At 35.7% G+C, this 25,809-nt stretch overlaps 1 protein-coding gene across 1 annotated transcript in view; it reads left to right on the top strand.

The window, feature by feature from the left end:
* ITGA4 (integrin, alpha 4 (antigen CD49D, alpha 4 subunit of VLA-4 receptor)) overlaps positions 1-25,809 on the top strand; it is a 78,423-nt gene that overhangs the window by 40,651 nt on the left and 11,963 nt on the right. The window contains exons 15-19 of the mRNA XM_011959433.1: positions 612-766; positions 12,086-12,235; positions 14,088-14,164; positions 24,151-24,301; positions 25,437-25,532. Of these exons, the coding sequence (XP_011814823.1) occupies positions 612-766; positions 12,086-12,235; positions 14,088-14,164; positions 24,151-24,301; positions 25,437-25,532 (629 nt within the window). The remainder of the gene's footprint in view (positions 1-611; positions 767-12,085; positions 12,236-14,087; positions 14,165-24,150; positions 24,302-25,436; positions 25,533-25,809) is intronic.

Genomic DNA, 25,809 nt, shown 5'->3' with positions numbered 1-25,809 from the left:
AACATGTAGAGGAAGGACAGATAATCAGGGCATAAGACTGGAAAGATTACATTTTTAAGAAAACCATATACATAGATTTGACTTAATCATGTGTTCACTTTGTGCATAAAAAATAAAAAGCCTTCAGATCAAACAAATCTAAAATTTTAAAAAAGTCATATATAAAATTAGTCATATAACCACATAAGATAGAATTTTTCCAAGTAACATTTGAGCAAAGTGCTGTGTCTAGACTTTCTTAGTCAATGTTCTGAGGAAAAAATGACTCCAAAGGAATCTGAACCATTATGCAAGACTTTTATTAGCAACAATGTTTATATTTTTGAAATTTTTATATATAGGAGGTTTAAGCAAATAACTAAAGATTTTAGTGTTAATAGAAATCTAGAGGACAGTTCATAAATCTTTATTTATAAAAGCAATTTTTAAAATTTGTATTTTTAATTGTTCCTTCTTTCATATTTCAGGTTAGTCTTTAAAAAGCTGTTTAATAAAGAGAACTCCAGATATTATTTCCAATAATCTATATAACTTTGACTGTTATCACTTCAAAAATAACAATAGATGTATTTCAGTAAATAGATTAACTGCGATTCTCTATATTTTTGCAGTTTTGTTTTATAACATGAGTTTGGATGTGAACAGAAAGACAGAGTCTCCACCAAGATTCTCTTTTTCTTCTAATGGAACTTCTGACGTGATTACAGCAAGCATACAAGTGTCCAGCGGAGTAGCTAACTGTAGAACACATCAAGCATTTATGCGGGTAATGTAAGCTATTTTTTACTAATGAATTTGTGAACTTCAATGTTGTTGATAGAGAGCAACTTATTGTATTGGTGTCTTTTTATAAAAGGTAGATAAAAGCAACTGTTACCCCTCCTAAACTATGACCTGTTGCTCCAGTTAAAGTATTAGACAGTCTCAACCCAAGTAATTCAGAGTCCTCTTATTGTATCATCATTTTTCACGTTTATCACATTTGACCTCATCATTTGAAAACACTTGCCTTTTCCTTTCTAAAATTTCATTTTTCCTATCCCTTTTATCTGCTTGCCTAGAAATACACATCTTCAGTAGCTCAGCTGAACCTCAAATCTTTTCCATGGTACGTTTTTTGGGGTGGGTCAGGGGAGGCGGGGAAATTAGTTTGTTTTTCATAGGACTCCAATGAAGCAGAATACAACGTGGCTGCTTTTGGATTATGTCTTTGTCTCCGTGCCAGCTTTGTCAGTGATGTCAGTGGGAACTCGCACAGTTGTAGCATGGTGGGGATCATCTGTGGGCCAGGACGACAGCTCTCATGATGGTTTGGGGTATGTCCTGCCAAAGCACAGTCAATTTCATGTTTCTTTTATTAAAACACTCATTCCCAAACTGATCATCGCACTCCTCACATTGGTCAAATTTTATCATATGAAGCCATGCCAGGTCTTTTTCATTAGGGAACGGTGTGCTTCATCAGAAAATCTATTGTCACAAAAAGCCAAACTATTCCCAGGAGCCCTTTCTGGGATTTCAAATAGTAGCTTCAGCTTAGGGCTTAATTTTCCCTTAGATACTTATTCCAAGCAAATGTAAGCAAGCATCATCAAGACTTCAATACACTATTAAATGCTAAGAGCAGTAATCCCCATGCTATTTCCTCATTTCCCATAACAGTTTTTATTGTTATCCTAGAATAAAGCTATTAGATGGTTCAGAGCCAAAAGTATAGAATATTAATGTAACCATCATTTATATGGTAGGAATTAAAGAGGTTCTTTTTTTCATGCTTCATAGATGTCGTTTTACTTACCTTAGTCAATTGTAGAGACAAATATTGAGATCGTTTTAAAGGCAATAAAAGGGCCAACATTAGATGTTTACAAAGAAACACGTTGTGTTAAAAATTTGCAAAAGTGATCTGGTTTATTTAGTCCTGTGTTTCTTGGCATCGTTCCTATAAATAAGGGATCATCAAAATTGTACACCTTTTTTGGAGTAAATTTGTAGCAGAAATGATTAGCAAAGGTAAGTGTTTTGTTGCATGTATATTTGTAGTGTTACCATGGTTTTGATGGTAGCAGGATTCAGCTATTGCCTTTGTACCATATTGCAAATATTAAATGATAGCACTTACTGCTAGGATTGTACATGGCAAACACAACTAATAATAGAGCTCTAACTCTAGAGCCAGTATTCTTAACCAGTACATGTTCTGTGTTACAAGAAAGATAGAGGTCTATAATGAAATTTTAGAAAGCCATTTTTTTTTTTTTAGGATGGAGTCTTGGTCTGTTGCCAAGGCTGACTTTTTAAAAATGATCGTTTCCTTCAGTATCTTTTTCTCTTCCTAAGTTACCTTGCTTGTGTTTGGAACACTGTTAAAACTCATATAGAAAGGCAAAAAGTTACTCCAACCCTCTCCTTTGTAACAAACCCACACAGAAGATAAGAACCACAGTTGCAGCTACCCTGAATTTGAGTTCTGTCAAGGAGCTGCAGCTGTTACTTAAGAAGGTATAGGAGCCAGGCACGGTGGCTCAAGCACTTTGGGAGGCCGAGACGGGCGGATCACGAGGTCAGGAGATCGAGACCATCCTGGCTAACACGGTGAAACCCCGTCTCTACTAAAAATACAAAAACTAGCTGGGCGAGGTGGCGGGTGCCTGTAGTCCCAGCTACTCGGGAGGCAGAGGCAGGAGAATGGCGTAAACCCGGGAGGCGGAGCTGGCAGTGAGCTGAGATCCGGCCACTGCACTCCAGTCCAGGTGACAGAGCGAGACTCCGCCTCAAAAAAAAGGAAGGTATAGGAATGTAATGAGTGTATTTCCCACCTCCACCAGGGTGATAGCCCAAGGAATTAGGAAACATTAACACTCTTAAGTTTCTACAGTCTGAAAGCATAAGACAGCAATCTGAATTCTTCCATCTTCCTAATACTAGAAAAGAAGATGCATAGCGGTTGGGATGCCTAGGTTGTTCCTGTGTTCCATAAAACACATCTGGTACCATGGTACCAGGAGTGGGAGCGTTAACATATGTATCTATTGTCTCTGCATTCCTTACAATGAAATGAAGTGACATTTGTTAATTATATACTCCGCCCACAATCCCCACTTGTCAGAGGACTCCCTGCCTGCCTGTTGGTTGGACATGCTTTACTCGTATAGTTGTCCCTACTGGCCATTCACTCAATTAATTTGATATTTATTGAGTGCTTACATTGTGTCAAATTCTGTATATACCAGTGAATGGGACATATAAAGATTACTACCCTCGTGGAGCTTATAGTCTACTGGGGTGAGACAAAAAATATGATAAAAATATACATTTTATAGTATTTTGGAAGATACAGATGATAAAGAAAAAAGGAGGGCAGAGTACAGAAATGTGCAGTGCAGGAGAAGGAGTGAAGTGTACAATTTTAAACAGGATACTCAGAGTAGGCTTCATTCAGAAAGTGACATCTGAGCAAAGACGTGAAGGAAGTGAGGAAGTTGCCCATGTAGATATCTAGGGCAGTTGTTCTTAGTTTTAGGGTGTAATAGAAACACCTGTAGGGCTTCTAAAAACACAAATTGCTGGCCCCATCTAGAATCCCTGATTTAGTAGGTCTGCAGTAAGGCCTGAGAATTTGCATTTCTGCAAAGTTCCCAGGGGACCCATCCTTTGAGAACACCTGGTTCAGGAGAAGAGTATTCCAGCGAGAAAAGCTGAGTCAAAGGCCTGAAGAATGTACCTGGTTATTTTAAAGAACAATAGGGAGGCAAGGATGGCTAGAAATGTAAGCAAAGGGAAGAATGGTGGAAGGAGAGATTATGCAAAACCTGTGGCTTTTTCTCTGAGAGAAAGGTGGATCTATAACAGCATTTTGTCAGAGAAGTCACATGATCTAACATAGGTATACAAAGGAACACTCTAGCTGCTGTGTTGTGAATAGAGTAGGAGATAAAGAGTTGACACATGGAGAAGAGGCTACTGTGGTAACACAGGTGAGAGATGGTTCCAACAAAAGTGGTGGCAGTGGATATGGTGAGAAGTAGTCGAGGTCAATTTGCTGACATCCAATTTACAATTTGCTGACAGACTGGATGTCTGGCATCTGAGAAAGAGGCTCTATGATGACTCCAGGGTCTTTAGCCTGAGCCACTTGGAGAATGTAGTTTTCATCAATTGAGACAATATTGCAGGAGAACACCTTTTGAGTGGAAAATTCTAGAGTTCAGTCATGGGCCTGCTAGCTAGAGGGACCTATTTTGAGTGTAAATATCAACTAAACCTTTGTATATACTCATCTTGAGTTGAGGACAGGCAGAGAACAGGAAAGGTAACTTAATATATCTTTGGCATATGGATGGTATTTAAAATCATATTATGATGGCTGAGATCAGAAGAGGGCCAGTGTCTGCACTCTGGGCCCCTACAACATGAAGAGGTTGGCAAGAAGAGGCCCATAGGGAGATAAGAAGGTCCAATCAGTAAGAAAGGAAGAAAATCAACAGTGTTTGGCATCCTGGAAGTGAAGTGAATAAAGCCAAAGGGGAAAGCATGATGATGTTTTCTATACGGCAGCTTGATCGAATAAGATGAGGGCTGAAAACTCGCCATTGGATTTATAATGTGGAGGCTGTTGGTGGTGGTGACAAAAGCATTTCAGACAGTAGTGGCGGGGGTGGGGGATGGAAAGGAATCGGAAGCATTATAGGTTATTCTTTCAAAAGTTTTGCCTCAAAGGTGACCAAGGAAATGGAATTGGGGGTCAGTAGCTGAAGTGGAGTGAAGAGTTCTCTGAGTTTTTGTCTTTTAAGACAGGAGAAGCATTAGCATGTTTTTATGCTGATAGGCATGCTGCAATAGAGTGAAAAACTTGGGATATATGTGACAGGGGAGAAGAGCTGGAACTAAATTCTTGAAGGCAAAAAGGGAAGGATTAAATGTACAAGTGAAAGGGTTGGTTCTAGATAGGCATGTGCATGGTTCATCTGAGTATGTGCTTGCAGGTGCTGAGTAGATGTGACGGGGACTATGGAAGTTCTTGTCTGATTGCTTTAATAATCTCAGTGAACTAAGAAGCAAACTCATCAGCTAGAGTATGGATGAAGGAAGTGGTATTCGGAGTTTGGGAAGATGTGAAATAGTCTTCCAGGAGAATGTGAGAGTAACAAAATACAGGGTGGTTGTCAGATGGTGTCTGGGACCACTTGTACTCATTGTCATAAACTGAGTGTAGCCTGTGTGTTTGTGTGTGTGTGTGTGTGTGTGTGTGTGTGTGTTTTCCCAGTCACGTTCAACCTTACAGGCAGGAGGAGATGAAGAGTTACAATTAACCAGGGTTGTGGTTTGATCAAGAGAGTGAAGCAAGCAAGGAGCATGCAGCAGGAGCGAATATACAAGGGAATGGTTATATTTTTGGTTGTGAAGTTGAAGCAGGCTAAGGAGGGGAGGGGTCACACCAAGAGGGTGAAGGACCAGGAAAGAAATTTCAATCAGAGATCCCAGTACAATCAGCAAATTGTTGGAATTGACTATGAAAGGGATTGAGCTGCAAAGATGGCACAGATATAAAATGTAAAAGCCTTGGAGACCTAAAAGTGAGGAAAAGATTGAATTTTGCTTTTATTTTTGCTGACAATTCTTTGATTACCTTATGCAAATGAAAGCCTTTAAACTTAATTACAAAATCCATTGTGTTCTTTGATGGTGGGCAAGTCGGCTGTCAAAAAGACTCCAGATCTTAAGTTTATATAAAATTTATGTTTAAAAACTTACTCTCTTTTAATCACAATTCTTTAGTTTTATGCTAGATCTTCTCAGACTAGAGGTGCATTTTTAATAGTCTAATAAGGATCTATATCACTGTCATGTAGATTTTTGTTCTGGCATGTTATTTTTCTGAGGCTATGTGTTCATTTATCTGGTTTGTAGGGGAATCAGTTCTCTTAAGTCTAATCATAATTAAAATAGTATCACACAAAAAGTCAGCCTTGGCAACAGACCAAGACTTGCTTGACTGGTCAAAATTTGTTCCTCAAAAAATGAGGAAGAAATTGTCTTTTTTTTTTAATTAAAAAAAAAAAAACCTTTGTATTTTAGTTGATTATAATTAGGCCAAGCTTTAATTTTTGCCATCAGAGCCATACAATTATTAGCTTTTGCTAAAGAGTTCATAATGATATTTCTGAAATATAAGGGAAATGGTTAATTTCATTTATACCATTTAGTGTTTTATCTATTGAAATCCTCTTCTATTAGACATTGCATTTTCCTCTATGGAAAAGATGTTTCTCCATTTATGTAAGTATATGAAAATCTTTGTTTTTGCTTTATTTAAATATACAACTTCATCAAATTTTAGAGATTTCTTAGGACAAGGGATAATTTTGAGGCAGTTTTGATTTAGAGAAACCCAAACTGTAACTCGAAGCAGTTTTTAGACATGTTAGAGCAGCCATGGTAGTGAAACTTCCCTTGAAATGTTGACGGATGATATCTCTTGGTTGATCTTGATGGAATCTCTGCATCAAAATATCCCCTGATATTTGAGAAGAGAAGAAGGGTGTTACACTGGGATAACAAAAGAAGCAAAAGATTGCCTGTTTGTCTGCATTTCCGATAAAGCTAGAACTACTGGCTTAGTTGCTGAACAAAGAATGCCTGTCCCCAGAGATATTCTGAGAGCCAGTGAATTCAGCGGCCTTAGCGTGTTTTATTAAAATCATGACATCAACCTACCTGTGTAGATTAGTTAATTCTTTTCTTTCTTTGATTTCTCAAATTCCTGAATTTTAGATTTCTGAAATACAGGGAGTTCATTTTGCTATGTAAATCTTTAAGTGACTTCTAAAATTCATCTTTTTTCCATAGTAATTTCAGGAAAACAAATGTGTATTTGATTAGTAAATTTTTGTGTGTGTTTTTTAATTTCATTTGCTTATATTGTTGAGTGATACATGCACATAGATAGCTTAATGAAATGTCATTTACTCCAAAGAAGAAATTTTTTAATGATAGCACACTATGGACTGATTCATATATGCAGACATTTCTGCTGAAAATCTAAGTGTGAGCAAACTATATAATTGTACTAATATTATAGTATTCTAGAAGTAAATTGATTATTATAACATTTTAATTTTTAGGTTGCAAGATCTTTGAGGCAGGATATTATCTTTTGCATATTTGTATTCTTAGAGCTAGCACAATCCATTACATAAGGCAGAAAATAAATATTTAACACATTTATGGATGCTATGTTCTTAGTGCTATTTTAAAAATTCTATAAGAAAAATCTGAGAATGTTCTATTGGTATCATGGTTAGGGCATTTGTCTTGGGGGTGCTGTCTTTTCTCAGGAAATTGTAGTGCCAGATGTTGTTCTCTGTACCACTTGAGACAAGCTTACTACATAAAGGGACTGCAATTTTACAGGATGGTGATGGTTCAGGTACCAACCTATGTCTTGGTCTCAGCTTTTCCTTCCCAAACCCTACATAAGCACCAGAGAGGTATTTCAAAAATCTAGTCACATTCCTTGCTTAAAATCTTCCCATGTAAGAGCCTCCCCAACCCCTTTTATGTGTAGATTAGGTGACCCTACTTCTTCTGTATTTGGGCATGTCTGTATCAGAATATTCATCCCCCACACTGTCTATGTGGATTTGTGGAACATAGATTGGGACAGGCACTGACTTTCAGTTTTGTATCCCCAGAGCTGCCTTGGACACAGTAGACCCATGAATAGATAGCTTCAAATATTTATTCCTGACATTATTGTTTGGTGATATAAAATTTTTGGCCCACCTTTTGAATAAATTAACAGGAGGACATGGGCCTGTTGCTCAGCTCTCAATTTGGCCAGAAATACAGATTTCCATGAAAGTCAAGCAAGAAGACAGACGTTATATAATTTCAGGCATGTGCTAATTTGCATGCTTGTGGGCACCCTATTTTATGTAATTGTCCATAAAAATATGGCATGGAATCTTCATTATTTTTAATATACATAGCACATGCCCATCCAAGTTTAAAAATTTAAACAAATCTACTTTTTTACTCCCAAATATTTAATCACTTTAAGACATTTTTGATATTACAGATTTTGTCCTTAGGTGGAGCTGCTAAAGTTAGTGTGTATATCCGTCAAATGCAGTTTTTGCAAGAGTGCATGTACATTTTATATATTGCAAGAAAAGTGTAATTAATGGCTAATTAGGATAATGAAAGTAATATACACCAGATGTAGAGAAGACCTTGTGGAAAATTAGTATGAATTAGATAGCATGTGATTTGGTCAAAGCAAGCTTGTTGAGAAGAATTAAAACAGTGGACATGTGGAGGGACAATCAGTGGCCATCTAGCTCCTACACCTAGGGAATAATTTAATCAAGTTTGCTATTGTAATACTCAGGGCTTCAAGCTGTTCGGTTTTCACAAGTCGATAACTTGGGATTTGGCCTTGATTCGCAGCATTCCTATATGGTCAAGGTTTCATGTTGAGATGATCCCTTACCAAGTAATTTAATAAAAGCATCTCTGTATAAGAATGGAAAAGTAATCAGGGATCTTGAGTACTCTGATTCAGGCTCCAAATGTTCTAAATACCATTTAATAAATAGAGGTCTACTCCTTGTTCTGTAACTAATTTTCTATTTAATGCTGATTGGTTGGCAGTAGTTCAGTTTTCTTATTCCTTCCAAATGTTCACCAGAATCTCTTATTCTAGGAAACTGAAATTTAGTAATTCCTTAGTTGGCTTATATGCCTGCATTTTGAAGCAACATACAAATTTTGTCATGTCTGCCTTATGGACACTGTGTCATTTAATTATCACAACAATAAGGTATAGGTATAACCACCATAATTGTTGTTATTCCAATTTTCAGATAAGATAACTAAGCCATAGACAAATTAAGAAACTTGCCCAATGTTACATAGATAATAAGTGGTGGACCCCAGATTTGAACACCAGTGCTTCACCTTTAGACCACTATTGCTTTTAACCACTATATATATAAATTGATAATGTTGTAAATGAAAAGAGAAAAAAAAATTACATCCTTTTTGTTTGTAATTACACAAAGATATAGAATAGATATAGTCTTTGATGTGTGTCATCTTTATTAAATTACTTCATTGATTTTTATCAAAAGTTACTATATAAATAATATAGCAATATAGCAATAATCTGTGTGATAGGGATTTTTTTCTCTATTCCTTAAGGATTATTAATTGATGAGCTTTGAAAATAATCTATTCCTTACCTGCCTTGAGGCAGTAATGTTTAAACCATATTGCAATCCTGAAATGTCTATAGATAAATAGAAACCTGGTCCACTGACATTACTCAGTAGGAGGTCTGTCAATTGCAGTGTCATGGGTCTACCCTGAGGAACTCATCTAGCATAATATAAACCTCAGTTATGGTTTAAGTTAATATGTCTAGCCTGGGTGAAAACACTTGACTCTTTAATGATCAAGAGGGAATTTGTTGAATGTATTTTTTAAAATGAGAAGAACCTATAGATTGAAATGGCCATATGAAAAGTAGAGTAAAAACTGAGCCTTAAATTATTAGTATGAAAGACATCACAGTCTGTGACCAATTCTTCAAATTATCTCCTGAGTATAGCAACAATTCTAATACCAAGAAAATCAAAAACTGCATAGATTTTCTTCACTAGTTTCTGTGTAGGTGGGCTATATGTGGTGATGTGAACTGCTCTCTCATATCCTGAGATCATTTCTACTTTTAATTTTTGCAGTGTCTAAAATCTTATTTTATAGATTTCTTATCGACATGTCTTTATGTAATTTCTCAATTGAATTCTGTTATAAATCCTCTTAGGTTACTTTAGTAAAATCTTTTCAGCTTACCCTTTTAGAAAAGGAGAAGTTTGTTTTGTTGAGTGCCCTTTGAAAATCACATTTCTGACTGTGGACTGCTTGAACAGGTGCTTTCTAAGAGACACTGTGTTTTATATGTTATTTGATTTTCATATACACTTATCCTGCAGTATCCATGGGGGACTGGTTCCAGGATACTATTCCAGCACCCCACTTGGATACAAAAATCCAAGGATCCTCAAGTCCCTTATATAAAATTGTGCCATATTTGCACTTAACCTTTGTAAATCCTCTCATATACTTTAAATCATCTCTAAATTATTTATAATAAGTAATACAATGTAAATGCCATGTAAATACTTGTTATACTCTATTGGTTAGGGAATAATGACAAGAAAAAAATCTGTACATGTTCAGCACTGATGCAACTATCCATTATTTGCCAACTATTTTTGATCCAAGGTGGCTGAACCCACAGATGTGGAACCGATGGGTACAGAGGGCTGACTCTCTTTGTTTTCATAGACTTGAGAGTCTAGGACACTTTTACTATCTAGTGAAGTGCTTACTTAATCGAATGACAAATACTTTCAAAGATATTTTCTTGTTGATTATTTCACTGTGTGTAAGAAAACAATTTTGAAAATATGGAATATTTTAATGATGCTAGCAAATAATCAAATGAAAAAATCATTTGTAAGTTGATAGAAAATATTTTTAAAAGGAAATGTCTGCATATACAAATAAAGGTTAAAATATAAGAATTGACAATCACTTGTAATAAACTCGAGCTGTTTCTTTGGAGACAGAAGACAATGAATTTTAAAAATCTAATTATAAAAAAAAAAACTTGTGACCACATATCAACAAGAATAGGAGTAAGAAATGCTGTGTAGACATTAGTTAAGATATTAAGTGTAGAAGAATGTTATACAGGGCAGAATGGATTGTGAATGGGTTACAATATCTGTGTAATTGGTAAATAAATTCAAGAGTTTTTTGTGAAGTATAAAAGCACAATAAACTTAAAAAAAAAAAAATGGCCAGTTGCAGTGGTTCAAGCCTGTAATCCCAGCACTTTAGGAGGCTGATGGGGGCGGATCACTTGAGGTCAGGAATTTGAGACCAGCCCGACCAACCTGGTGAAACCTGGTCTTTACTAAAAATACAAAAATTAGCTGGGTGTGTTTGTACATGCCTGTAATTCCAGCTACTCGGATGACTGAAGTGGGAGGATCACTTGAACCCAGGAGAGAGGGAGATTGTAGTGAGCTGAGATCATGCCACTGCCCTCAAGCCTGGGTGACAGAGCAAGACTGTGACTCAAAACCAAAAAAAAAAAAAAAAAAAAAAAAAAACTTTAACAACTAATAAGAAAATCAGTACAGTGACCAGTATATACAATTAGATGTACAAAACAAATACTTTGCCTGTATACCATTCAATATCTCTTAGAAAATATAATAGAAAAATTCCATAAAGAAAGAAAAGGGCTGGGTATGGTGGCTCACACCTGTAATCCCAGCCATTTGGGAGGCCAAGACTGGAGAAGCCCTTGAGCCCAGGAGTTCAAGACCAGTCTGGAAACATTGCAAGACCCTGCCTTTATAAATATGAAAAAATTGGCTGGGCATGGTGGTGCACACCTGTAGTCCTAGCTACTCTGAAGGCTGAAGAAGAAGGATTGCTTGAGCCCAGGAGTTCAGAACTGTGGTGAGCTACACTTCACTCCAGTCTGCTGATAGAGAGAGATCCCATCTCTTAAAAAAAAAAAAGAAAAAAAAAGGGAATAACTAAAAAGGATGTTTTATAATATCTGGAGTCAAATGAATCAAATTTAATCAAAATGTTATTGAGAGATAGAAAAGGTATAGGGAAATGTTAAATGGGATAAAAAGCACTTTGAAATGATTTATAAAAAGTTTATCATGAAAAATGCATATAATACCAAGTTATCTTTTAAATGCATAGAAAATAGCATGGAAGAAAATACTCCCAAGTATAGACCTTTATAACTATTATTGGATGGTGTTATTTTCATTTTTATTCTTTTTGTGTTTTTCGTAAGAAACGTAAATGATTTTGTGTGATATGAAAAAATATACATATTCATTTTTTTAACAATTTATATGAAAGATAAGTATTTGCTTTGTCTTCCATGTACAGTGTTTGGCCTTATTCAGGAAAGAAGTTTTATATTTTTTTAATCTACATGCTTGTTTTTGTTATTAATGCATATGGTTGTTATTTTCCTTAGAAAGATGTGCGGGACATCCTCACCCCAATTCAGATTGAAGCTGCTTACCACCTTGGTCCTCACGTCATCAGTAAACGAAGCACAGAGGAATTCCCACCACTTCAGCCAATTCTTCAGCAGAAGAAAGAAAAAGACATAATTGAAAAAACAGTAGGAGTATTTTCCTTTATCCAAATTACTATGTGGCATTTAACTAAATTTTTAAAATATGGCATCATTCTGAAGAAGTGAACTATATGTCAGAATTTTTTTTAATTTTATGAATTTTTAAAAACAAAAAATAGATTTATGATGTGTCTTGTGTTTCATTTATTTAAATTGTTTATATTCCCTTTAGGATATTGAACTGAATATTTTAAAATATGTATTTAATCACAACAGATTATCATATAAAATGCTACTGTTCTATTTTTGATGCCTTGCCAGTGAAGAAAGATTCAGTGTCATCATGTGTCCTCAGTGTATCTTCCTCTTCTCATGTCCTGTCTCCCTTGCTTTCATCCTACTCACAGATTCACTCACGTCTTCATAATCAAATTTCCTTGCTTAGTTTTATCCATTTACAGACACATGTGTTTATGTTAAATACAATAATTTCTTTAAAAAAATCCATTATATGCTTTTCAGCCACATCCCGGGATCCAATGGCATTTGAGATGGATCCTACATTCTAACCAGTGAACCGTTTTCTAAATTATCCCAAAATATTTAAGTTTCACTGACAGTGTATTTATTCTCAGGAGTCCTGTTGTTCAGACCTTTACTGTCTGCCAACACAAAGACATAGTGTTTGTCCAAAAACAGGATGTGTCTGGGCATTGTAAAAAGCCTTCATTAAAATGTTCACTAATGACACACAGAATGTAAAAGATGAAAGGGACACTTAAAGGTCTAGTTCATATCCTGTCCAGACAAAATTGCCCCATAGTCACTTTAAGATAATTGAGCTTACAATCACCACTAGTCTAGTCTAGAATACAGGATCAAATGAAGATAACTGAAGAGCATATTTTTCTCTATACCCTCATATGAAAATATTTACGGAAGTCAGGGGTTGTTTTTACTCTTCTGTTAAACTTCAGTCTTCAACATCAGCTCTTTATAAATGTCTTTAATAGTGAAAATCTCAATATTGCAAGTACACAAGCCAAAACCTTAGCAATTTGTAGTTACATTAATTTATATTTTGATTCTTAGAACAACCTGCTTTACCAATAGAAATGAGAGAAAAAAAATCATATTTATTTAGAGAGATATTTACACTTCTCCCCCAACTGTAGGCATGCTATTTGACAGTACTCTAGTCACTTCACACTTAATGAGCCTGGCTCCTTCTGACTTTCTAGATCTCTCTTTGTTTTCTGCATCTGTCTCTCTTTACCTATTTCCATTATCTTCCCTTTTATCTCTCTCCATTTTTTCCTTTTGTCCAGCTATGCCTTGGGTCTTCCTAGGTCCTTTGTAGTATTTATTGATCTTATTAAAAAGTTCAGAGTTAATTAAATTCTGGAACCCTTATTTAATTTTGTTCAATGTTTCCTCTACGTAAAATTTCTAAGTATCTCCATGTAGCTAATTTCAGTGAATATAAAATCACTGTCACAACATCTGCCAAAATTAAGTGCCATTACTTACATGTAATAAATGGGATCAAACTGCAGCATCAGAAAATTGAGAGGAACCCAATGAAAAAAAAAATCTTGGTAGCTAACAAACTCCTTTAATGCCTTTACCTTTTTTTCCAAATCTATTTCACTTACAAAATTTGGGCTTTAAATTTTACCTATTTAGAACTTAGCTCTTTTAGCCCTGCAAGTAATTGTCATTTGAACCCTACTAATTCTTAAATTGAACTTTTTAAAAGAGATAAAATAAGAGTTGTCAATTTGATATATCAATTTTATTTTTCTCATGCATCACAGATGTCATCTTCTTTAAAATATATATATAAATATACTTGCTGATTAAATCAAAATAAAAAACATTGTCATTTTATTTCCAGATAAGCTTTGCAAGGTTTTGTGCCCATGAAAATTGTTCTGCTGATTTACAGGTTTCTGCAAAGATTGGGTTTTTGAAGTAAGTATATGTGGTGTAATCTCTGTTATTCATCAAGAGGGGGTAATGAGTGTGTGCATTTGCATTCCCAAAAGAAAAGGAATAAGAGCTAACCTTTGAAAATTAACAGCATTTAAAGAATTAGCAACACAATGGTTAGATTGTTATTGCCCAGAAAATTGATTATATCACTCAGACTGATATATAATCCAAGTATGACAAATTTAAAAAGGAATAAACTATCTTGCTCTTCTAAATTCATAGAAGGGGAAACAGAGAAAAAGGAAATAGATGTGACGTGCTTTAGAATAGCATCTAGCACAAAGCAGAGAATGGATAATTGTTGGTTGCTGTCATTATTTTATGATGGCAAATAAACCACTGCAATTTTGTATCATATCTGGATCCCCTATATTCAAATCATTTTGCATATCAAAGAGATGATGTGAAAACAGGGACCAGAGAGAGAGAGAGAATGAACACTTCAGGTTGAGGATTGATCATAGAAGGCAAGTGAAAGAGGGGAAGCAGATGCATCAGTGACAGGGCAGGAAAACAGGGAACTATTTTTGGGAGATTGGGATATAAATGGAGCAGCTTTAATTTGGGGCATGTTGAATTTGGAGGGACTTTTATATGTGGCGTTCCACTTGAAAATCTAGTTCAGGATTATGTTTGAAAGTTCCTCTATTCATTAGTGACTTGTGAGATGGCCCAAGGGATAGAAATGTGAATTTTATAGAGGAAAAAATTATGGATCAAATCTTGGGGGACAGTTTTATTCAAGGAGATTAAAAATGGGGAGTCCCTGTAGGAGACTGAGAAAGCATCTTCAAGGAATTAAAGAGAACCAAGTCCCTGGTGAAATAGCCAATGGAGAATATAAAAAGGGAGACAATATTGTAAAATTTGTAAAAAGATCAGATAGCATAATGTCTAAAGAAAGGTCATGGAAGTCAGCATTTATTACTGTGACTGGTGGCGAAAAAATGGGCATCACTGGCAAATGCCAAGATAGAACTCTTAGTGCAGAAGTAGCCAAATGAGCCTAAACCAGTGTCTCTTGAGTTTTACACCCGCCCACATATCAAATTCGCTATTAGACATGTCCTTTTGGGTGCCCTACAGTTTCAGTCTGCCCAGGTACTATCCAGGAATGACATGGCTGTTAGAAAGTTACCAAAGCCAGAAACCTAGGGCTCAATCTGCATTCTTTCTCTTTCTTGTTCTTGATATCCAGAACTATTAAGTTCTACAATGCTACCACCTAGATGTCTTTCTTATCCATCATGCTTTGATGGAATATGCAGGAACCATCTGAAAGTGGATAGCTGCAGTACTGCAGCCCCTCTCTGGGACATACTGTGAAAACAGGAAAAGAAGTAAAAATTGCACACATGCTTCAGTGACTCATTTTAGACTTAAAATCTAAACTCGTGGGTGGTATTTTTCACCAATTCCCCAGGGAGTTTTTTCATCAATGTCTGAATACTTATGGTTGTTTGTCTGTGCCATGTTCTCCTGAACCTCTGTATCTTCTCACTTCTTCTGCCCATCTACCTGATTAACTTTTATTTATCTTTTAAATCTAAGCTGTTTCCAAGGGGAAGCCCCCTGGTCTTCAGCTACTTAAACTTAAGTTCTGTTGTGCCCTTGGTCCTATGGCACTGTGTGCATGATTATTGAGAGTCTGTCTCCACACTGTCCTGGAAGCTGCTGCAAAGCAGGGTCCTGTCCTTTCATCTTTGTGTTCCCAATGCCTAACAGTGCCTGAAGTGCTGCAGGTGACTGGAGAGGTTTGCTGAGAATGGAACAAGATCCCAAAAGGGATCAGATTCACAGGTAGAGGAATTAGCCTTAGTTAAGAATCTCCTTATCTTAAGCTAACAAGCTATGAAAAGATGCTTGACATTAAGAAATTTCAGTGTGGAAGGAAGGGAAATACAGAGAACTCATGGATGGCTAGGATAAAAAGCAAGTTTATATATGGTAATTGAAGGCACTGAAGATATGTTTGGGAACTTGAAAGGAATGGAAAAAAATTCAAAATAGCTATTATGATAAAGGACAGGAAGTCAACTAGGAATAAGTAAAAAGGTTGACAAATAGGGTTGAGTACCCTACTGTGGTAGGATCACATACAGCCAAGAATCAATTATTTTTACTTAGGTAATGTCACTTTAGCCTGAGAGTCCATAGTGCAGGGCCAAAAAGCTTTGATTGATTATTGGACTTTATACTTAAGTTACCCAGATTAACTGCTCAGATAATCCAAAAACAGTGACTACTGACTACTTTGTATCCCAGCATGTAGGGCAGTGCCTTTGGTGATTTCTTAGTTGAATAACTTATAATCTTCCCATTTCTGTATTTATTTTCTTCCTAAACTGCCTAATTGTCTTGATGTTTTTACCCTCATGGGTCTTTGATAAGAAGACGAGTTGTGTGGGGGAAATCTTTTCTAAGCTGCAGGTAAAGGAGTGTTTTCATTTTCTTAAATCAGACGCTTGTGCTATCACCTTTCATTGCAGTCTCTCTGGCCTACGAGAAAATGAGACATTGACATTTATAAGAAAATATTACTAACTATGCTTCTTTCCTGAAGAATGAAAATTCATCTTAATGGATTCTTTTTCTTTGTTACATGTTTTTTCATAACAAAATACCTACTTTGCATTTTTAATTTAGAGCGATAATATTTCTTGTAGCCTATCAAACCCATTATGATTTTAAATGGCATAATGATTTTAAATGGAGTGTAAGGCTGTGTTTCTTAAGGTGTTGTCTCTAAGCCACCTTTATGAGAATCACCTGGATGCTTGAAAGAAATGCAGGTTCCTAGGCCCCAGACCATCCAAGTCAGAACTAAAGGGGACCAGGCCACAGATCTTCACAATTAATAGAGCTCCAAGTTCTTATCACACTGAAACCTAAGAACCAATGTGGTGGTGGTGAAGAGCTTCTAGATTTGAAGTCAAGCTGACCTGGTTCAAATCCCATATCTACTGTATTACTAGTGACCTTTTCAGAGAAGACTTTTAACCTCTCTTGACCTCTTTCCTCATTGCTAAGTGGATAAAAATAGTACCAACTTTTTAAGGTTGTCTTAAAAGGTAATAATGCAGACCAAGTGCCTAGTGCAAAGCCTGATTTACACGAAGGCTCAATAAAAGTCATTACTATTTTTGATATATTGTGGTTGGAATTTCTATAGATAAGATTTTTTAGTTTGGCGATAAAATGAAACATTGCCAATTCTATACATAATTCTGCATATAAACTTTATATCCTGAAAATATAGCTGGCTGTGACTGACTCAGTAGTTGCAGTCTTACAAGGTTTGAAGTGGCATGAATGTCCATGTAAAGTAGTAGGCGCCATGTTTTTTTAATCAACTAAGAAAGTTACAGGCTATGTATTTCTGTTAGATAAATGATAATTTATTTGAGGAACTTTCAAATGAGAGCGCTTCTAATTAATTTCTTAGACTCACATTGAAAGGTTCTGACAAAGTGCTTTGTGTTCTAGTAAATTATACTCTATCAGACAAAAATATGTCTTTCCCACAGAGGTATCCTCTCCCCTTTCTCAGAAACAGTAGGAGAATTGTGACCATATGTTCCATGCATTCTTCCAGCTATAACTCTGCTGGCACTAATGGTATTTATGTGCCCCAGAGCTATAAACCTGTTTTAGGTAAATGTATTTACTCAGTAAAGAACATGAGTTTCTGAAGACCACAGTAATAAACTGTCAATAGTATGCTAAGCAGTGCTTATCCACTCTCTCTCATCTCTTCATTAAGTTGAGGCTTCCTCCTGTATGTCTAAATGCTTAGGACAATAAACTACATTTAAAAGGACTTCCAGTGCAAAGTACAGATGAACCAACATGACTTCAAGATTGCAAATATAATAGAAGGTATTAGCCACCACATAGGAAGTTTAAAATCAAATCCTCGATACAGATTACTCATGTAAATGACACCACAATACATTTCTGCACCTCAGTTGTGCTTCCAGAATGAGTGATGTAAGCTTTCCCTGAACAATTGCTTCTGTATCTGTTAGGAATACTTCTAATTGCAAGTTTTAGAGTAATTAAATAATAGTGACTTAGACAATAAAGATATTATTTTGCATGATCAGTCTTGAGGAAGGATGTTCACAGGTTTGGTGAACAGCTATCAAAGACTGGACATTGATGGTATGGTTATCTTTCCAGCTCTCTCAGCTTTTCCTCATGATCACAGTACAGCTGAGCAGCATCAAGCAGGAGAAAAAGGAAAAGAGCAAAAGTGCTTTGTCCCCTTTAAGTTGCCCTTCCAGGAAGGGCAGTGCCTCATTAGATGTATTCTGATTAACCAGACCTGTGTTACCTGTTTATCCCTGATTCTGTCATGGTTGAAGGAGAATGGAGTCATCATGATCACAGTAAATTGATCCTGATTCAATTATTTTGTTATTGTGATACATTCTCTGGAGTTGAACCTAGAGGTCTGTCTTCTGAAATATTAAGGGAATGCTGCCTGTCACCTGCATAATCCAGGGCTCTGTTGGCAGCTAAGAAGGGAAATCACCGTTGACTAGACAATGAGCAATGAGCAACATCTGCCACTATGCTGTTAATCCCCCAAAGAGCTAGTCTGATGAAATTGTCCATTTTTAAAATGGAAATAGTAGGAATATTTGCCTCACTGACCGCATAAAGTTGTGGGAGAATGAATTATATGCTTTATAAACTAAGACATGTTAATTACTGGTTCAATCTTTCCATTTTGGTTTTTCTGCTCTTCTCCCCTTAACCTCAGTGAGTTTGCCTGTCTTTAATAAAATATTCCTAAATGTCAGGTAATCTGTCTGTTCCAATGGGCAAGAATTTTGCAGTGTTGTCTTTTTCCCTGAAGTCAGTAGTAAAGGAAAAAAAGATTAAAATGTTACTTAGGCTTGTAGGCTACTTGCTGCAGGTTACTCTTTTGTCAAATAAATGAGTCGTGTGTCTTGACAAAGTGAAGTGTGGTATCAGTTTACATTATATTTTATTCTAGCATCTTGATTAAAAACAAGTTAGCTATCAAGCCCTAATTCATTTTAGGCAGACAAGATGAATTCATTATACTAAAACTTGGGGAGCATTTCTTGCAAAATAAAGCTATATTATTCACTCAGAAACAAATATAGACCTGGTGCTGCAATACATCATTTTTCTATTTTTCCTCTGCCACTTATTATGATTCTGTACGTACACAGTACCTTGATTTGTTTAAGTTACATGGATTCTAGGCTGCTTTGTAAATTTCAAGTCTGCATTATGCATGTTTTAATGAAGAATGAACTATGAGTCCCGGGGACAGCTCTGATTCAGTCTTGTCGCACTTCCAGATGTGCACCTGGTTCTTTATTATGTCTCACAGAGGAAGCTGGTAGGTATCTTTCTGAGAGCATCTTGTTAATGAATCAATTTACAGTAAGATGTATATTTTGGGGAAAAAAAGTAGAATTGTAATTATGGTAATGTGGCAAAATAGCTTAAAAATGGAAAATAAACGAGGAATCTAGCTGCTGAAATGTGAACATTGTGTTTCTCTTTAATTTGCTGTTGTCTTGGAACCTAGCTGTTTATGCAGTGCTTTCACCTTCTGTTGCTTGTCTAAGTGCCAACTTCTTTCCCAAAGGTGTTCAGTGACTAATGCTTTGGTTACAAGCCAGAATATTTTATAAATGTCTATTTCTGGGCAGCTCTTCTACAAGTCTTAATTAAACTTTAATGTCAAGCTGAAGTTTACTTTTAGAACCTCTTAGGTTGCTTTAGTCCTAACATGATTATAGAGTTGGGGTGGTGAGGAGGGGGGATGTGGGACAGCCATGTTCCCACATATTTCCTCTCTCCCATTTAACAGTGCCACCAAACAGATGCATACTACTTAACCCCAAGGTTTACAACACAGGCACGAGTAAATCACAGCCATTCCCTAAAATGTTGTGGTAGCACACTGTCACTCAGACTCCTCCACCCTGCAGTAGTGCCCAGGGTTTAGAATTACTGCTTTGTTTGTTATTACACATTCTTCCAGCATATCCAACTGCTCAAATCAAGGATCCCAACCTAGAGATGATGCATATGGAAGTAGCATTCTTTCCTTTCTTCTCCATGTCTGGAGGAGTTATGAGGACTGGAGGATCATTTTCTCTAATTCTGTATGGCTTATTGGGGTAAAGAACTGCATCCTATGCCATCTGAAACAATGAAGTTTGTATTATAGTCAGAATAGTACAAATAGATTTCAATTAAATATGGTAATATGTTATATGTTTATTTTGTAATTAATTTACTCATCAATCGGATTGCTCTGTAGCAAGAGCCTACATCTTTTTTCTGTGAAGGGACAGATAGTACATTGAGGTTTTGTGGGACAGAGATCTCTGTCCCAACTACTCGACTCTGTACTCGACTCTGTCACTGTAGTGCAAAAGCATGGCTGTGTTCTCATAGAACCTTACTAAAGTAGGCAGACATGTGAATTTGGCCTTCAGGCAGTAGTTTACAGACCTCTACTCTATGATATGCTTGCTTTTTACATGGAAATTCTAAAGTATATATATTTTTATTAAAAGTTCCTGATAATATGTTTTGTTTTATAAACATAGTTTGTCAATATAACTTAGGCTGGCTGTCAAAATAAGCCAAGATTCAAATATTTTAAAGAAATTAATCCTGGGTTAAAAAATTATAAGAATCTCTCCTAAATAGGAACATAAAGATAGATATAAATATATATCTAGCCTACAGAATTACATGTATATGTCGACCAAAACACTATATTAGTTCCAAAAATGGAAACTGTCAAAAGTCCCATGGATAATGGAAAGGATAAATAAGATGCGGCATATTCATAAAATGGACTATATACACCAATGATTAACATTTTACAACTACGCATACCAATATGTTAATCTCACAAAATTTTAAATAAAAGCCATGCAAAAGAACAGATACTTAAAGATTACATACTCAGATACTCAAAGATTACATTTATATAAAATACAAAATTGAGCAAAACCAGCTTATATTATGAAAAATCAAGGAGGGTGGGGCCAATAACTGGAAGAAAAAAATCCCAGAGGGTTTTACAGTAGGGCTGCTAATATTTTTTTCCTTGATCTGCGTGCTTAACACATGTATTCATCTTATAAAAAATATTGAGCCGTACAATTAGGATATATGCATTTTTCTATGCATGTATTATACTCTGATAAGTTTAAAATAGAAAAAAGAACTTTCAAGCATTAAGTGAAGTGCCTGTTTTCTTAGAAGTTAAATTAGAGTTATAAAAGTGGGGGAAAATGTCCAAAGTTATTTTATTTGCATATTCCCAGGTTCATAAGAATAATTCTCAAAAACCATATCACATTTCCAGTTTTGATTTTGCCATGGTCATACGATGCCATTAATTTATAAGTCATTTCAGTAGGTTTATCACCACTAAAACATTAGGTTTTCTGGATGGGGTACAGAGCACAATGTGGTAATACTAGATATTTACTTACTTAGTGAGGCATTTGGAATTTGTATACCATCATAGAACAGATAAACATGGCTTAAGGCTATAACGTGACAGTATTTATGCTGATACTTTCATAACCTTCTAACAGTCAATAACTTATCCAATAATTTCCCTTTTTTTTCCTGACATGTTGCTTGAACTCCACCAAACCCTTCTTTATGTTTAATGCAGACATGTACATACCTGCTTATATTTTTGTAATACTGTGTTCTTAGGCTCTGAGAAAGCATGTTAATCATGATCCAGCATCTTCTCCCCAAGATAAATTAGTCTAGTGGTGAGAGGAACCAGACAGAGACTTGACATTGTGAAAATACCGCATTATTATAGAGGTGCCCAGTATACTTTGGGAGAGGTGAGAAGCTGCCACCTTATGCTGTTAGGGGAGAGCAGTGCAAGGTGAAGGTGGTTAACAGTGAGTTTTGGCTGGAAGAACAACTAAGAATTATTGACATCCAAGCTAAATCTTGAAGAATAAGTACAAGTCAGATGCATGAAGAGGAGATGTTGACGTCAGAGTGCTAGTTTGAAGGAAGACACAAAACATCTTGATGTATTAGACACCTGTTTGTAGAAAATTGTGAAACAAAAGAATGAATTGTGCAGTGAAAGTGATGAAGCAGGGGCCAACTCTGGAGGGCCTCTGTGTCATGCTAAGGAGTCAGAACTCTTATCTCGAAGGCAATGTAAGGTTCTCAACAGACACTTACATTTTCTAGTTTGCTTTCTTGAAAATGACCCTCTGGTAGTGTGAAGATTGGATTAAAGGAGAGGAGAAGGACTTGAGACAGATAAATCAATTAGAAACTCAATCCAAGTGAATTTAGGTTCAATCATGACATTTTCAGACTGAAAAAATCTTTCTTGAGCAGCCAATTTAGCCATAATAGTAGAGAAAGAAAAAAAATCATGTCTTTACTATCTCAGGCAAAAAGTGGTTTCTCAGAGCTCTATTCACAACTCTTGCTCATCTGTATATTATTTTTTACATTTATTGACACATCTCTCCTTTATTATATCAGCTCTAGGAAGGAGTGAAGTGGGTTGGTATTTGGGAACAATGAACTTAGTGCCTGATTTATTGTATAGAAACTTTCAATTATATTCATTCATGAATCTTCAAGTAATACTTAAAAGCAGAAATTTTGAAACATGTTCTTAAACTCTGTGCTTACATACTCTGTCTTTAATCAATTCACAAAAACTACTAAATTCCTACTGTATCTTTACTATTTCCATGAAAAGTTTATTCAAACATGAATCTTCTCTACAAATGTTGATTCAAAGGACACAATTTAAACATTATTGAAGAAACTTTCTAAATTCTGCACTGCTAGGTGGATATTTATCTTTTTTATCTATCCTCACCTGACATTTTGCTTTGGGTAACATGCTTGTTGACTTTGAACTAATTTTTCCAATTTTTAAATTACTAGATATCTAAGAACTTCTGTCTTTGGGGAAAGTTTATAAAATGACATGCTGTAACAAAGTTTTCCTTAGCACCTAGCTGTTCTAACCCTCTCACTGGGAAAAAGAATGAACTGTGTAGAAATTTGCAATTGTTTCAGGACTTTAGAACATTCTAGCTGTGGCCTTTTAATAAGTTCCTTATGTCTCAAATACTTCATATTTAAAATATTCAAAGGGCTTCATACAGTATACATGACCCAGATCTTCACTGAATGGTAGGCGGTATGGAATAGGATGACTGAGGCTTAAAAATGCTAAATTACTTCCCCACTGGGAAGAACTGCTGGCAGTGCCAGGACTTGAACTCACGCATATGTGTGGATTTGCAGCAATCTATACTTTGCAATACACAGGAGGATGGAGCATTTCTCCAGTTCTGTTTTTAAATTTGGCCTAGTTACTGGTGGAGGTGACCAGCTGCTTCACACTTTAATTCTAGTCCCACAGATTTTAGTGCCACGCACTTGTGGGTGGACATAGTAGTTCTTCCTCATTGCCTTGCTCACTTCTACCAAGCATTCCTTTTAGTCTTCTCCTTTCTACCAGTTCCTTCCATTTTCCTCCCTTGATTCAGGCAGCAGTTAGTTCAATGTCTATTTTAGGCTTGCAAGAAAGAAAAGAAAAACTGCTTTGCCTTTAGAAAACGTTATGAAAAAATCAGGAAAATGTTAAAATTATAGAAGAGAGAGGTTACGCAGAAAAGAAATGAGAAAAGATGCAATTTTAATTATAGCTCATTAAACTTTCCTTGGGTAATAGGTGACCGAATTTACCAAAAACATGAGAAAGAGTTCTTTTTAATATGGGTTTACATCTGCTTGCATAGGGTCAATCCCATGACTGTTTTTCCAAGAAAATTAGTATTTTATGTTCAGCATAAATTACATACATATATCCTTGTATGCCTATATACAGAGAGAGGGATTTTTATTTCCTAAACAAGAACCAAATAATATTACTTAATTTTTAGGCCCCATGAAAATAAAACCTACCTTGCTGTTGGGAGTATGAAGACATTAATGTTGAATGTGTCCTTGTTTAATGCTGGAGATGATGCATATGAAACGACTCTACATGTCAAACTACCCATGGGTCTTTACTTCATTAAGATTTTAGAGCTGGTAAGTACTGTAAACCACAATAGCATGATACTACTTAGTATTTTACTTAATTTTTTAAAAGTAAATGGTAGAATTCACTTCACTGATTTGGAGTATAAGTCTTAATATTTAGGCTCCTAAGTTATTTGCAGACTTCTTCCGTGCCCCTGCTCAGAATGGCAAGTTCTTGGGTCTAAAGTCCAAAGGCATCAGCCTCCTGTTTTCCAGTGCTAGGAGTAGGAGGAAGCTGTTTGGGTGCCTTTACATTCTCACTGCCGTAGCCAGCACACGTCTGATGTTGAAATAGTATGCCCCTTGATTGTGGTCCTTGCACAAGTAACATTGATCCTCCATCCTGGACTCCAGAGTTACTGTTCTTTATTTTAAGGTGACACTCAGACAATTAATGGAAGTTTCTCTGTCCTTTATCAAAGTCACTCGTCTTTTGTCCAGGGACCACACCTTCACACCAAGAGTGACCTTTGACTTCTCACGAATATCTATTACCTTCTTTCTCTAGTGTTTGCAATACTAGCAAAAGTAACAGTGGAAACTCAGCTATTCAGACTATTTTTAAAGCATTTTATACTTATTGCAATTATAACCTCATTACACCTATTGAGATTATAGCTATTTTGATTAAATACCTTAAACACATTCTCACATACCAGACGGAAGAGGGCCATTAAAATATGAACCTTATGGATTCCTTGCCTCATGATTTTTCAAGGAATTCAGACCCTGGATTAAATAGGGAATATACCAAGATGAATGAAAGCTACAAGTCCAGAAATTTTTTTTGTGGAGAATCTGTTTGAATATTAGGGTATACATCTATACATATATGTATACATCTATATGTATACATCTATACATATATACATCTATATGTATACATCTATACATATATACATCTATATGTATACATCTATACATATATACACACATACACATATATACACATATATACACACATGTACACATATTTATATCATTTATATTTCTATTTATCTCAAACATAAACATAAATAGAAAATAGTTTTCCTAGGAAAGCAAATACTTCTAGGATATTCTTTTCCATAACCATCCTTAAACATATATTACAAACTTTTTATTTCCTTCCTGTCCAAAACAGTTGTTTCATTTTTCCCATTAGGAAGAGAAGCAAATAAACTGTGAAGTCACAGATAACTCTGGCATGGTACAACTTGACTGCAGTATTGGCTATATATATGTAGATCATCTCTCAAGGGTAAGTGTTTTGCATTTATGGCTTTTGTTCACTATCATGAATATTTTTCTATTCTTCCCTATCTTTATGTTGCATATAAAATGTTATAAATATTTTAGCTTAGGGTAGGTAGCTGAATGATGAAATAAAACTGGTTCTTGAAATCTTTGAGTTTTGTGTTTATATTCTTGGCAATGTTTGCTGTTTTAAAGGGGGTGGCATGTTTACATCGAAATGGACATGTGCATGTGTCAATCAGAGTTTTGCTCCCCCTACACACCCTTCCCCAACACTCCCC

This window comes from Colobus angolensis, unplaced genomic scaffold (assembly GCF_000951035.1).
Source record: "Colobus angolensis palliatus isolate OR3802 unplaced genomic scaffold, Cang.pa_1.0 Scaffold492, whole genome shotgun sequence".
Lineage (NCBI taxonomy): Eukaryota > Metazoa > Chordata > Mammalia > Primates > Cercopithecidae > Colobus > Colobus angolensis.
Note: the sequence above shows the minus strand (reverse complement) of the source record. Positions and strands in the feature narration are given on the sequence as shown.